Genomic DNA, 15,847 nt, shown 5'->3' on the forward strand with positions numbered 1-15,847 from the left:
AACTGGTAAAAAAAAAAAAAAAAACCCACTTTGGAGCATTTAAAACAAGAGGTGTGTCATGTGAAAAAGAACGTTTTCGCAAGACTCTGTTCCTGTGAAAGACTAAACTCCACCTCATGATTCAGTAACTTGAATGATTTTCTGTATGACTCAGTCTCACGTTGTTGTGGAAGAATTTTGGCCCACTCTTCTGTACAACTTTGCTCAGTTCTTTGACACTTGAAGAGATTTGTTTGTGCACAGCTCTCTTGAGGCCATTGCAGCAACTTGATTCTTTTATTTTTCAGGCATTCTGTTGTATGTTATTATGTAATATAATTGTATGACCCAGTTTCAGCCAAGCTTTAGCTGCCAGACAGATGACCTCAAATCTGACTGTCATGAACTTTAACATTTACATAATAACTAAAGACTGTGGATTCTGAGATGTAGCTGCTGGAGTTTTCCAACATCTCTGAGCACTGTACAATCTGACCTTGAGGTGAATTTGCAGGGACATTATGTCAACACACGCCCGACAGCTCGAGACCAGCAAACTGCCAAAACCTCTGCTTTTGTAGAGGCACTCACACTTGCTGATAATCAGTAAATCAAGTACATTTGATTAGCATTTGGATGCTTCTTAGCCTCTTAATTTCTGTGGGAGCAGTAGGTAGTAGTAGTTGTTGGATTGCATCTTAGTGCTTCCCTACTGGGTAGATTTTTTATATTAAGAACTAATCTGCACAAGAACCTGTGCAAATATCCCTTTGTTTTCATTTTTTTTTTTTTATCCCTGTCAAACATGGCATTTGCACATTCCACCACTGAGTTTAATATGCGTTATATGTTGTGCTATTGAATTTAGTGTCAGACAAGGTAAGAATCACCTTTTATTTAACACAGACACACATACAAAATATACAGCACAGACTTTATAATTGTGATTACATTCGAAAAAGTAACATGAAATTAGGCCTGAAGCAGGTCTTCCAAATTAAAGTAGAGAAAAATAAAAAATGAATGCTGAATGTAGAAAACTTATCACAGAGCTGCTGACTTTACACAAGAGTATTAAAACTGACATGGTTCTACACGTAGTCAAATCTCTGGTTTGTCTGCCTTCCATCCATACTCGGAGCTTTGTAGGAGTCGTTGTAGACGGGCCGGGATCTGGTGTCAGGCCTGTACATCGTGTTCTGGGAGGCAGCTTTGTAGGCCATCCCATCATACCTGAGGGATAGCGTCACATACATCAAACACTGAAAATATAATCTGTGTGCGTACTGTATTTTGACCTATTTTGCAGTTTTCGCATCTATGCTACTTATTGTTCAGGAACAGAGAGGCTACTGTCCCTACCAATCTTTTTAAAGGTCACAAATAGTTATAAATTACCGGTGGTTCTCTGGAGTCATTGCACGGCAGGCCAGGCACATCAAGATGCCGCCGATGAACAAGATAGCGCCACCGATCCAACCCACGAAAAGTGCAGGGCCAAAAGTATACCTGAAAGATTATTAAGGTTAAACATTACCAAAATTAATTCAGCAGGTAATGTATTACTATATATATGCTAATTTCAGTTTATATTTACCTTGGCGTCAGAGTTCCTGTTAGTCCACCAACATTGCTAGTACCGCTGAATCCACTGGCATATGTAGTGAACTGAAAACTTTGTACAATCAAATTAGCAAAGGCTGACACCCCAGCAATCCCACAGACACCTGAAAAAAATCCGAATTAATGTTGGTATTATCGCAAAACCATTCTTCTTCGATATCACCTGAGCATTGTTAGTGAAGTAACCTGCAAGGAGAAGCATGATCCCAGCCGACAGAGTCATGGTGGCTTTTATGTTGTCCTCCATGTTCCCCATTTTCAAGCACTTCAGCGAGAATATGGCGATCAGTAAGCCGATAGCGCCAAGGACAATCCCAACAATCATCAAGGCTCGGACGGCTTGGAGCAGAGCTGAAAATCAAAGTTATGACATTTAGCATATGTTTAGGATATATCTGTTTGTGAGATTGGTATTACCTTGTAGATACTTTAAGATTTATCAAAAAGAAAATGAAAAAAGAAAAAGAAAATGCTGCCAATTAACTCAATGAGTTTAAATAAATAAAAGATAGACAATGTTCAAAAAACCCAAACCTAAATATATTTCAAATGAGTAGAAAATTGAAATGTATTATAATACATCAGTTCAAATTTTAGGTTTGAATATTTCTGGAGTGTTAAAACATGCATGTTAAAATATCTTCTTTTTATGGTTAATGTAATGCGCTGTATGTTTTAGAAGGCAACACTGTGCCTTGTACAACTTCAGTTATTATGTACTAAAGGTAATATATACAAAAAATGTGAGTATGATTTGAATACGCAACATTAAATTAAAAGGTTCAAATGAACTTTTACTCAGCATCATTTATATTCATCCAGTCATGAGAAGCTCTTTTTAAAAACCACTTGAAGTTTTGACAATACATTTCGCTAATTATATTTTTGTACTTTTACTTCTGAGTACTTCTTTGATCATGGCCACCATAATACAAATCACACACTAGAAACTAATTATAACTGTAAGGTAGCAGCTTCAATAGTTCAATATATTTTGTCACAGGAAAACGGCAGGTCAGCTATCATTAAAAGTTGAACCGCTGAAGATAATATCTGGCGTAAAAGAGACAAGAGATATCGTCATTAGAAACTGAACTTGCTTTTATTTTCGTAATTAGTTCGAAACCTTGGTTAAAATGACTAAAATGTAATACAAAAAGAGATCAAGGTGTTTTACAGCATAATACAATCAACTATTATGCAAGGATTTCTACCTTCTTCTACATTTATCATGGAAATATATGAATCCATAGACATACAAGAATAACTGGGCTGAATTACAAGTTTAGCAGTAGTTCTAAAAAGTCTCTGAAAGGGGGTCAAAATCCCCGGCAATAGTAAATAATATTAGTTTTACTGATGCACATGTGCATCATGAATAGAGGCAGAAAAAGCCCGACACTCACGGCATTCACTTTCAATTAAAATTTTTAAAAAAGGAAGAAAAAAAGCACATTACAGTTATTTTCCAGCACTCATAAATCAAAGCAGCGTGTGGTGAAACACACTGAACTAAATGCCATCTTTCAGCGTCCTCAGATATTGTACCTGTATTATTCTAGATTTAATCCCTTAAGACCTTATATACAATATGCTCTACACTACATTCAGCTGTTAAGTACAGAGTGTGGAAATGTACTTTACATTGTGTGACACTCTGCTAAAGCTTGTGCTTGCTCAGCTAAGCTTTGGATGTCTCATCAAATTTCTATTTGATTCCGGAGAGACACCATCTTTTCTGCAGTCGACTGCATTTTTATTCCAGGGCTGGTCGGAAAAGTGGCAGGGGGTGGAAATGGGGGGAAAATCTGCCCTAAAACCTCCCAAATATTCTAAAGTACCTTCCGAGGTCCTTTAGAAAATGTTCTCCTTAATCCGACATGTCGAGAAATATTTGATAAATGTCTTTTTCTCTTGGAGTGTAATTCTCTTACCTGGCAGGCCAAGTATGGTGAAATAAGGCCGACACTGTGTGGTACCGTACGCCGTCCCTACGCACGACTTCCATAAACCAGAATAGGTATAAAAATTTGTTATTACTGTAAAATATCGGTCTTGTAAGCTCCACTCGTCCATTGCTGTTGCAGCCGATATTAAAAACAGGCCCAACGCCGACAACATGAATCCTATTAACTGGGTCATTGTGGCAGCCATTTTAGATGTTCCACTCAAACTGAGTTACCACCAGAGTCAGAGAGTTATGAAATGGCAGTGTTTGACTGCTGCCTGCTGTTATGTAGGCTTCGACATGGAACAGACCTTATCTGATGTTTACCCAAGACTTACTTCCAGGTTTCGGGAAACTGCGGGGAGCACATTTTCCCCTCCTTTCGAAACAGGGTGTGAAAACACGCGCCAAACATGGTTCTTTGTATTGTTCTTCTTTCTGAATTAACATTTAAACCGCCTACATGTCAATTTCATTTTTTTGCCATGTGTGTTGGTATTAATGATTTAAAACATACCTGGCAGGCCAAGGATGGTGAAGTATGGTCGACACTCTGTGAAGCCGGAGCTCTGCCTAACACAGGACCTCCACAGGCCCGAGTACGAGTACACGGCTGTCACAACGTTGTCAAAGAGGTCTTGTGTGGCCCACTGGTCCATTCCCGTCGCTGCGATTATTCCGGCTATTCCTATCAAACTCAGAACGAAGCCTAAACCCTGACACAATGTGGCCGCCATGCTGCCGTCTTCTTTCTGCTGCTGGAAACAGTTCCGTCAAGTGCTCTCAGCTCAGCCTTTCCTCGGCACTGCAGCTGTGTTTGAATATGATATCGTCCAGTATGAAGTCTAAAAGGACTTTACCAGTAACCCCGCGTGTTTGCACTTATGTACAGATTTGGGTGGAGCGTATCGGTATCAGTGTCGATTAATGTTGGTAAGGAGTGTTCGTCGTGTAGAGGATTGTAAGTCTGTTTGTGAGTTTGTGTAAATGGTCTTTAAAAATCTAAAATGAGGAAATTATGATAGTCTGTTGGTCAATTTGGAGAAGGAGGTCATTCAGCTTCTATACCAGATTTGTTGGGTAGAAATGGTAAACAGACTGGTTCTTATATAGCACTTTTCCACTCTTTTGGAACACTCAAAGTGCTTTATACAACAATCATCTGAGTGTTCGTTAATCTAAAAAGAAATAAAGTTAGACCACTTCATTTGATTTTAGATTAACAAACACTCAAGGTCATGTTTTAGTCGTGCCATGAAAATGATCTTTTTACACTATTTTCTTCTGCTTTTAACACGTCACCACAATAAATGTGTCACATGTACGCGAGTGACCTACTTCCTGATTCTGAACGAATCTGAACACATAGTGTGAAGACTGTTTTTTTATAACTAAGTCCAATAGGTTCTTTCTACCTGGACTGTTCAGACTTGGTTTGGTCAGATTTGAGTGACAGTAGCTGAGAAAAATGAGGATCATATTTTGCTGTTTTACAAAAGTAAAGCCAAAGCCAAACAATCCAGAACAATACAAGACAGTCAGATTGTGGGGACTTGGCTCAAGAAGGGTGTGCTCACATTTGGACCTTGAAACTGCACAGTCAGGCATTACAAAGCAGACTCTGATTGCAAATGTCAGCACACGCCTCTTGAAAGTTTCAAAAAACAAGCAGTCTTTTAATATTTAATCGTAATGTCATAAGCACTTTCTGCAAAGTTGTTAAGCTAGCCAACATGCTACCATTCAAAACTGATAAGAATCTTTCAGGGACCAGTTGATCCATCTACCGTTGGCTGAACCCTCAACAGAAATGGTCTCAGTAGAAGGGCGACTGTCAAGAAAACAACCTTAAAAATATTTTAAGGAAGAGGAGAGAAAACGCCAAGAGACCAAATTACCCAAGAACTAAACTGAAAATCATGGCAACAGGAAGTGATGACTAAATGTGAAACTTTTGGATCGAATCATCATTTACACCCCCCAAGAATGATGCAAGAAAAGACAAATATTGGAAAAATCCAAATTTACAGTACAAACAATACAAAAGCTGTGTAAACAATTTCATATTGGTGAGATGGGATCCAAAGTATTTAGCTAATGATTACAAAGGTTTCAATGAAATACGACCCTTTCTTGTTGTAACATAACATCATCTCAGTTTCTGGTCATATTTTTGTCCGAGATATGTTGTTATAGTCAAGACATAACAAGAAACGATAACGAGAATGATATCATTAAGACAATCTTGTAAAGATGAGGACAGTTTTTCTGGTTTAATACGAATCAGATTATTTTTATTCTGTTATGTTATTATTGAATAGATCAGTTTCAAAAAAATTGCAATAAGCTGCCATGTACTTGGACTTGTTTTCTTTCTTTTAAGTAACTGACAAAATTAGGTTATTTCAGAACAGGGCATGCTGGTTTAGGCCATGTCCTGAAGATGGGAAGCCCAGGCGTGTCAGCAGCAGCAGGCAGGATACTGTGAGATGTAAATATGCTTCTCCCACTTACTGCCGATTACTGCTGTCTGTCATCCAAGGTAGCACTCAAGCATTTCACTCTGTTGATTCACTCTGAATATTTCCCCAGGAGAGGTGAACACAAACAGCGGTTGGAAATAAAGCATTAAAATGTGCTTGCACCCACAACAGTTTTGCTTTTATCAGCTTAGATGATTGCATTAACATGGTACTTTCAAGATTTATTTTGAGCGTTATTCTTCACTAAACTGTATGTTAGACTTGTAAAAATGGTTTCAGTTTAGAAGCACAACATCTGCAGATTAAATATTGTTCTATGCCTCTGCCAGGCTGTTAAACGATACTGGATGACAGCATTGTTGGGGTGGGTGCTGCGTATCGTTGTGGCACCAGCAGCCAGTCAGGCGAAAGTAAATACTGATACGATTGTAGTGAACTGAAACCAATTTGCTTGTGGCTGATATGTCAGGGAGAACATTTGAGACACCGGGACTGAATCGAAACTGGGTTGGGGCCTTGTTCGGAGTAAAAACACAGCCTCTGCCACTCAGTATTCACACATTTATATATAATTTCTTTACTTTTTCATCTTTTCGTTTGACATTAAAACTGCTGTTGCCATGATTTCGTAATTTCAAAATAACCTAAGCACAGTTTCAGCCCTTAGTCTCAGTGCAAGCACACAATTAATACATAAACTAAAATAAAGAAAATTAAACCTAATAAAATACAAGAGAAGAACATTGTTAAAAAAACATTTAACTACACCGCCTCTCTGGCCTCTTTTCCCACACAAAAATCACTCCTGAAAGTTTTCTGAAAACAGGTCTAATGGCCCACCCAGTGAAATGTACCCTTACATAGGCAGCCAGATTTGATTAACATCCTTTGAAATACCAGCAGCTAGTAACAGGGTGTACTAATGATTTTTGCTGTCTGCTGGGCAAAGCCATTTATCCCCCAGCAGGCCAAACCTTAAGCAAATAACTTCTCTAGCTTCTGCTAGAACCACTGTTTACTTATCACGAGCTGCCCATGAAAAAGCACATAAAAAGAGAAGGTACTTCACAGAGATTTGTTTACTGAAGGTGTTTGTTCTGCTGTGAATAAGACTGTAAGAAACAGCTGACATTGCCTCCACATGTCAGTAGGTCTGCAGCCACAAACTCTCACTGTACCACTCAATACTGTCAAAACCTAAACATCTACATTAATGCACAAAATGTTGATATTTTCATTTGATCCATATACAGCTAAGCAGACAAAAGAGTAATTAAGAAACATGCATTTTCTCACAAAATAATAAGCTGTAAAAATCATCATACCAACAACTTGGAAATAAAATACCGGCTTATTACTATAACATATTTGTGTCCAATATTCCCTCTCCTTTTAGCCGTGTTTGGGTTATAGCAACTTGGGAAAATGTCTGAGGGGTTTAATGGCCAGCTACAAACTTCTTCTGGATTGAAACAGGGATGGAAACCTTTCAAATGTCTGAGTCGAAGCCAACTAGACTTGTTTTATAGCTTCATGAAGATGTTTCATCTCTCATCTAAGAGGCTTCTTCACCTCTAAGAGCCGAAGTGAAGTAACAGGTATTTAACACCTATGCATTTTAGCCTTGGGGGTAGTCCTGAGACACGTCACATGATAACCTAGGCTGTCCTCCTATGAGTTATTAAAGTCGCACGGGTCAAGGTGTGAGTGGGGGTTGAATTGCCAGGGAAGGGATCTCAAGACTGAGTTATAGCTGGTCTCAAAGGCCACCACCTCTGTTCATTGATGGTGAACCATCACTACCTCACTGGGAGTGAAATTCCTGGTGCTCCCCATCACCTTTTAGAACCGATAAAGCCTCCCAGATGAGAGTGACACATCTTCATGGACCTGCCTTGAACTGAAGTATTCAGTATTGAGAACTTACACAGACACAGTTGAGAAGGTAGATTAAGAAAACCCACATGTGTCAAAATCTTTTTCAGTAAATTTAGGAACGAGTTGTACTTAAATGCCTACTTTAGCACAATGTAGCTAAAGTAGCTCACGTTTACCCATATCTGGACCAATGTTTTTACTCGGCTAGTGCAAATTTGGTCTGAGGTGGTGGGTTGATAGTGTTTCCAGAGTGTGAAGGGCAACAGCTGCACTCCTTATTAGACAGTCCTGGCTCCTATGAGAAATGATGGTGAAGACAGCAAGCTGCAACTCTCCTGGGAAGAGTCCTCCCTGGAGAAAGTAAACGTCTCTCCATCTAGCTGCGGTTGCTGTTAGCATTGCAAATCCTTGTTTGGAAAGACATGTTTGTGATTCTGTGAATACAAGAGGTTAATCTCATGGCAATCCATTCAGCAGCTGTTAAGACTTTTCTTATGGTGCATAAAAGTCGCAAAAGATCATCAGACCTCATACTCTGTTGACTCTGAATGTTTTTCACTGGTTTTTGTATGGATGAAAATATTTAGTTGAGAAGTTTCAAAACTTGTATAATGACTCTTTGTTGATGCAGTGTATATATCTCATATAGGAGGGGACATAGTACAGTCTGCTGCTGTCATTTTCTATAACTTTTTTTTTTAAAAAAAGGAAAAAAGAGAGAGAAAGTTTGGAGACAAACCTTGAAAGAAAATTTCCACACCAACTTCTATTTTGAACTCCAGTCAAGAGCTCCATTACCACTCAGGCTACAATAAGAAAACACTAGAAAGAGATGTGCTGAAATGATGAAAGGCTGTCTCAGAAAATGGTAGAAAAATGGCCCATTTACTGTCCTCCACCTTTTGGGAGTCTAAATGGATTTTTATTCAGCAATCAGTGCACTGCCTCCTGACGAACACTAGAGGGCAGAGTGAGTGCAGAGAACAGAGGCTGCGATCACAGCAGGGAGCTAACTTGCAGGGAGTGTGATAAGGAGGGCTTTCACGTTACAGGGCCTGGAGTGCTGTTTCTCTGAGGGCATCGGGAACTTCAACAAAATATGAGCAGGTCAGAAGGAGGACAATCAGCATTTCAGTGCATTTTCCCTCCTGTGAATAAGGCGGCGCATGAGCGAAATCAGTATGAATTAACAGTGTTGGTTAAAAAAAGAAAAAAACAGCTTTAACGGGAGCCAGAAGGCAGTGTGAGTGGTCTAGCTGTGGTAAATGAGTAACACTCACCCACTTCAAACATCCTAACAATGAACGCTACCTGGGCAGCCAGGGAGATGAGCACAGCCCCCACAAATCTGCTACATTTGAAGAATGATAGAAAACTTCAAAAATCCCTGAGCAATTAACCAATCACAGTCCAGCAGGACAGTGTGACAGAGTGCACACATCATTGGTCGACAGGCTCACATCCGTTATGCTTTCAGTGGGGCGAGATCTAAATTAGAGAGCCAATTAACTCTGCTAATAGCCCTCTCCTATTTAATCTGGAAGACAATGGAGATTGAAGAAGAAGCTTTTACAATATCCTCTTTCTGCCACGATTCTGAGGGCCCGCGTTTGCCTCCTTGTTTTCACTTCAATTAGCCCAGTGCTTTCTATGATTAAGTACCTATAATTATTTTTCAATTAAGGCTTTGATCTGGTGTGTACTGTATACAGCTCCTTAGCGTGCTTGGAAGAATGCGGATGAAACAGTAAATTTGTTCTCTTCTGTGTTGTGTTGATGAGGGTGCAAGTGAGATTAAGCTGCTGAGAGCGAGTGCAGCCCCAGAACTCGATCAAGATTCTCACCAGCGTTAAACTTTCTTTGGTTCTTGTTCTTTGTTGGCATTTACGGAAGTAATGTAGCATTTATTTATTTTTCCATGCTGGAAAAAGTGGAAATGGGGGAAAAATCAAATTCCCACAACACCATTATTGAAAAAAAATACGATTTTTAAGCTGTTGGTGAAGAATACTCTCTCAAAAAGGAGTAGAAGCAAGCAAAAAAAATAGAATACAGCCAACCAGATAGCTCCAGAAATAAGCTTGAAATTATTCAAAGTAAAAGTATTGCAGTTTTTTTGTTTGTTCCACAGAAACATTTGAGACCCGTGAATATGTGTAGGTTGTAGCAGCTCCCATGCATAGACTTACCTGAGTACCACCTTGTGTTAATTTGATAATTCCAATTTTATAAAAAGTTCATGGCACAACCATTATCCATGTTTGACAGTTCAAATTTTTAAGGCATATGCGAAACAAAACAGCTCATTTAAGGGGAGCTATCTGCTTATCCAAAAAGCACATACAGCAAAATCCAAAAGGTCAGAGGTCAGGTTAAAGGTGACAGTGCCACAAAAAGGAAAGCCGATCTATAACCACAAGATAAAGTAAGGGAAGTTACTTTATCTTGTGGTTCTAAAGTCACTTCAGCAAAATTCCTAAAGCAAACACATTTCTTTTAAATATTCATTATAAAATATGATTCATATTTTTTATTAATGATTAAGTACTAGTAAATGAGTCAGGTTTCAGATTAAATAAGAAATGACAAAACTCTAGCCTTTATGCGAGTGGCAGATAGGTACAAAACCAGTTATAATAAGAAGCAGTATTATGGTTAAAGGATGTGTATAACATGGTAACTGGTAGGTAATAAAAACAAATAGGTTATTATTACAGTTGTTTTATGCACTTCCTTGGATGTACGTTCTGTAACAAGCTATTTTTCAGGTAAAATTTTAACCTGTAAAGTAGCTAACCATTGTATAATAATTCCTTCTGAAATCTGGAGACTTTAAGTATGAAGTTGTATGAATGCTTTTAAACTAAAGCACTGTCTGTCTTAGTTTCCTGAAAGACTACAATGTGCTCTTTGGTGTTGCATTATAGGCAGAGGTAAAGATCAATAAAGATGTCAGCAAAACAAAAAAAACAAGAAGAAGTGCTTGATCCGCTCATGCACAACATGGCGCTTAATAACACTTATTATAATTCCTCTGTTTACCTATAGCTACCTGACCCAGGAGGTTGATCAAAAGCGGCGTGATGTGCAGGGTAAAATGACAGTCTGGGTTAATTATCTGTAAAGCCGCTGGGATTAGAGGCATTCGCAGTAAAATGCAACCCTCGGGGTGGTGAAAAGGTAAAATGCGTTTTCTGAAGGGAAAGCCCAGGATCTACTCCTAACACACTCGCCCAAACAGAGAAGCTGTGTTAGAATGACTGGATTTTATCTCAGCATAAACCAAAGATAGCACCATGCATTCATTGTGTCATATTGTATTTATTTATTTATTGCAAAAGTAATTAAAGCATCCTTAAAAATATTTAGTTTCATTACAATGCTGCCCTGCAAGAGGGTCATGCAGTGCATGCTGAAACTCACCAGCATCTGTTATTATAGTAAGTAGGGTTTATTGATGGACATGATGATCCAGCATATTAGTAATTGTTACTAATTAGTTAAAATTTGAGCAGGAATTTGTTCCTGTCCATATGCAGTGGCCAGTCACTGAAGAATTCAAGATGTGCACATTCGTTTTCTATATTTAAGTAACACAAGGCTTAGTTATATACACACAGAATAAAACCAGTGCAGCTGGTAACGTCATCACTAAATGTCTCCTTATTTCACATAATTTAAAATGCAAGTACCTCTTCAGATGAAAAAATAAAAGTTTACATGTTGTTTAACAGTTCCTTAAACACAGCCCTCCCCTAAAAGTACACAGGAATCTCATAAGTAATAATTTAAGTTCTTAAGACGTGTCTGAGGGAACAGTTAATACACAGACAAGGTGGCATGCACGCTGCCAGTGCAGCCAGTCAGAATAAAATGCAAATGAGGGAAAATCTTACATGGATTTAACAAGAGCAAGAACAGTTTTTCCCAACCAAAATCCATCGCTTACACAACATTTCAAGTTATTGATACATAACTGAGGGAGACCCTGAGTTCATAGCTGCGAAGCTCTGAGCACTCCAACTCAGCTCTCTGCTTCTTTGAAATGTTGCTTCATCTTAATAACATTTACATTACCTGATTGAGAATGCTAAGGGTTAAAGGTGTTATCGTTAACTTCAACTTGAATGTAACTGTTTTTCTTTTCTTGCTGGTTTTGTTTTCTCCTCCGAGCAGGTAGTTGATGTTGATTTGAACTAAATTTAAGCTTTTGCTAAAGTGCCTGAAGTTTTATTCTCGAATCCTTGGGAGCAGAGATCCATTCATCTATACGGAAATAATTTCCTAATAGATTTAAAGTGAAAAAAAAACTTTGACTAAAAGTCTAGCAGTAAGAAAACACTCAACACAAGCAAGATCGAACCCCCCCTCCCCCCCCGGCTACCTGAGTATCTAGACCCAAACTGGTGCCACATGATAAAATGTGAACAGTTAGCTATCTAACTATCAGTTCTGTTATTTGTCTTATTTACTACTTATACAAATTGCAACTTATAGTGCAAAATGATATGCATTACATGTAATTAAGAAAATGCATTTCCACTTTATTTAACCAGCCTCAAAGCTTTGACCCCTCTTTGTCCTCAAGTCTGTCCTCTGCTCAGTGTTTGTAGGGCGTAATGGCTTCCAGCACACAACAGTTTATTCAAAAATGATTTACACCACAAAAATGTACAAAAAAAAAAGAACATCACTGGCATTTATGAGCACGTCAACCTCTTATTCTTACATTCAGGCCTACTTCCCGTGTTTCAAACTTTTCTTCTTGCTAACTGAGGGTGAGAAACTGAAATCCGCTGAGAGATGAGTAATTAACTCCTTTACTGTAATTAAAACACTAAAGTCTCTAAAGGGTGTCAGGCTCCTAATGAGATGTGACATTTTAGAGTCTCTGCGTACCCAAAACTGTACTGTCACCATGCACTACATAAGGGAGAGGAAGTGTTCGCAGCTGGGCAAGGAGAGAAAAAAAAAAGGAAAAAAATAAATAAAAGAAGAGTGGAAGTAAGAGGAAGATGGGACGCTTTCATTACCCTAGAAGGGTAGAGAGAGGAGGAAATAATGAAATATCAGGCCTTTGTGAAAAATAGAAAAATAAAAATGGGAGGTGCAGGTAGCGAGGAGGAGGGGGAGAAAGGAGGGGAGGTAGGAATTGTGTCTGAAACATTTTGTATGACCTCCTCCCTCGCCCATCCATCAGGCAGGCTGGCTCATTATTCTAACTAGCCAGTTCTTTTCTTCTGTTGCGGGACGCCATCAGCTGCAATCTGCATGCCAATTATCGGCCAGACCCCCTGATACCCCTGCATGGAAAATGATCTGTCAAGGAAAAAAAAAAAAAAAGAAAGGAAACGAAAAAGCGAGAAGGCTCGTGCACTGTAGCCCCAATCTCTCTCCACCCGCCCACCCCCATCTCCCTCCTTTTACACTCCATTCCACTCGCTCTGCTTTCCTGTACAGCAGTGACAGGGCTTCCTAGAAAATTAATCTATGGAAAGAGAAGAAAAAAATTATAAATGTAGCTATTCTCCCACTCCGGCCGCTCAGTTCTCTGGGCTCCGGAGGGCAGGGGAAGTGGAGTTTGTGATAATTGCCAGGGAGAGGGGGGCGATAACAAAGGGACACTCTTCCCCTGAATGTTACACTAAGGGCAAGAGGAGCGGTCATGAAGCAACCATCATGATTTTTACGCTCCCAGGTATGCACTCTTCTTTTCCCCTTTCATTCCCTTCTATTTCATCATCAAATTACAGATGAGATGAGCAGCCGTTCCTGATCACTCTCTTGATCTCTTTACTGTGCCGAATAGACAGAACCAAGAATAAAAAAAATCGGATGTCAATGGGCCGTGTTGTAATCACTAAAACTTCATGAACTCTGCCCCCACCAACAAACAAAGCCTGAATGTGTATAAAGAGAACAACTGACCATTTTGTCGAACCCAGCCTCCCTTAGGTCCTGTTTCTGCACCTGTCACCTTCATATTCTTGCACAGAACCATTCATAGCAGTGCAAAAGACTTTATAAGATCTGTGGTTTCACTCATGTTTAATGTCTACCACGTTTTTCAGCTGTTTGCTTTCTTATAAATGCTAAAGGTAAATATCTGATTTACAAGATAGTCAGTTTTATAATTTTGGAGAACACCTGGCAGGTGCATTTAGGTTTTGTTTTATCAACATTTCCAACTAATTAGTTTTTAAACAAATAAGTTTCATAGATGCTTGATAAAAGATAAACTGAGAAATTCAAATACAGATTTATTTCTGTTTGTTGGACCTGCTGAAGCATACATTTCTTATCATCTAATAAAAACAGGATAGTGTTACATTGAACAAGGCAAATGCCTTTGAAGAATATAACAGTTTAAAGAATGTGGGAACAATGCTGTTAAACACTGTTTAAATCATTTTATACAACTTTGATCTATCATTTTATATTGTAGGTCAAACTCAAACTCAGCCAGTGTTGATCTGTTACAGTGCCACCGCAGAGATGCATACATCTGAGGAGAACAGAGCATCACCTTACTGCATGTCAAAAAGAGCCAAGGTCCAAAGTAGCTGGAGGAGGTTACAGTCTTGGCTTTATTGTCATTCCAACCATGTGCAATGGTCCAGTATACAGTGAAACGAGACAACGTTCCTCCTAGACCACGGTGCTACATATGACATATAACACACAATCAACGCAGGACTTCATAAAGTGCAATGTGCAAAAATTGCAGAAAAACAAAGACAGTGCAACACCAGACAGGACAGAACGATACAGACACAAGACAGTGCAGATGCAACAGTGCAATAGAAATGTGCAAAAGACTGAGTATCGTGCAAAAAAAGTCACTTGGAGTATGAAGGTGTGTGTGTGTGTGTGTGTGTGTGTGTGTGTGTGTGTGTGTGTGTGTGTGTGTGTGTGAGACTCTGCGGAGAGATTTCAATAAACTAGCAATGGCATTTTGACGCCTTGGTGCACCTAAAGGCAGCAAGACCCTGTGCAGTAATCAGTTCATAGAACATTGCACCTAGCTAACACACATCTTCTGCATTTAAGTATTTGTACATGTAACTCATTTACTGGTATAGTCAGGGCAGTCCAGGTTACCTAACCTAGTTCTTCACTCTTCAAACCTTTGCTAGCAGCTGTGAGGTTTGTTTTAAATGTGACAGTCTGCAAGAAAACGCCCCAGAACCACGTTTTCTTTCATTTGGTTTGCTTAGTGAGGGACCATCCTGTGACTGATATGGTCAAGAAAGAAAATGATAAATTTGCTCAATGTTAACAAAATCATGTAAGTTTATAGATTAATAAATGCGATGATTTATAAATGCTGTGATTTTGGTTGCTACTTGTAGCTAAAGATTTGTATGAACAGCAAACCAAGAGAGGCAGTTTCATGACGAGACCTGATAATGTTTTTTTGTGAAGGGGTTTAATTACTGAGTCAATGAGAGCAATTTACAAGCAGTGTGAAATGTACATTCATTATAATGTTATGATGCTCTTGGCTACAGACTTGTAATCTGTTTTTTGAGTGTTTTGAATATTATATATTTGATTACTTGTATTTGTTTAGTCTCGGCTCTCGATTGTCTTCTGGTGTCTTGTCGTCATGTCTTTGTCTTTGTTGCGTGATTCCCCGCTTGGTCACTGCCTGTTTTGTTGGCCTTCTGTCTCTTTTGCCTTTTTGTTAGTTTTACGTCCTTATTATCTTAATTCGTTTTCACCGCGCACCGCTAATGTGACGTCGCCACTCACTCCAATTACCTCTTGTGTCTAAAGTCTGTCTCTGAAGTCCACTTTGTGTCCACATCTGCAAACACTGACAAACGAAACAAGTTTGTCCCTTGAATGTGTATACACTGAGTAATCTATCACCACTGTTTGGTCATAGATGGCAAAACACATGTAGAAATGTCATTCACCCTCTTCATTCACC

The 15,847-nt window shown here is 39.0% G+C and overlaps 1 protein-coding gene across 1 annotated transcript; it reads right to left on the minus strand.

The window, feature by feature from the left end:
- Positions 1 to 1,070: 1,070 nt before the first annotated feature.
- Positions 1,071 to 4,287, minus strand: LOC134620931 (claudin-18-like). Its single transcript, XM_063467288.1, has 5 exons — positions 4,068 to 4,287; positions 1,789 to 1,953; positions 1,577 to 1,706; positions 1,378 to 1,488; positions 1,071 to 1,212 (listed from the first exon to the last, which is right to left on the minus strand). Exons 1-5 carry the CDS (start codon positions 4,285 to 4,287, stop codon positions 1,071 to 1,073), a joined length of 768 nt encoding a protein of 255 aa, XP_063323358.1.
- Positions 4,288 to 15,847: the final 11,560 nt, after the last annotated feature.

Source organism: Pelmatolapia mariae, linkage group LG23 (assembly GCF_036321145.2).
Source record: "Pelmatolapia mariae isolate MD_Pm_ZW linkage group LG23, Pm_UMD_F_2, whole genome shotgun sequence".
Lineage (NCBI taxonomy): Eukaryota > Metazoa > Chordata > Actinopteri > Cichliformes > Cichlidae > Pelmatolapia > Pelmatolapia mariae.

Coding starts and splice junctions, on each gene's coding strand:
- LOC134620931 (XM_063467288.1), bottom strand. CDS start 4,287: ATGGCGGCCACATTGTGTCAGGGTTTAGGCTTCGTTCTGAGTTTGATA. Junction 1,954..4,067: donor CACCATCCTTGGCCTGCCAG/GTATGTTTTAAA, acceptor TTTGATTTTCAG/CTCTGCTCCAAGCCGTCCGA. Junction 1,489..1,576: donor ACAGGAACTCTGACGCCAAG/GTAAATATAAAC, acceptor ATAATCTTTCAG/GTATACTTTTGGCCCTGCAC.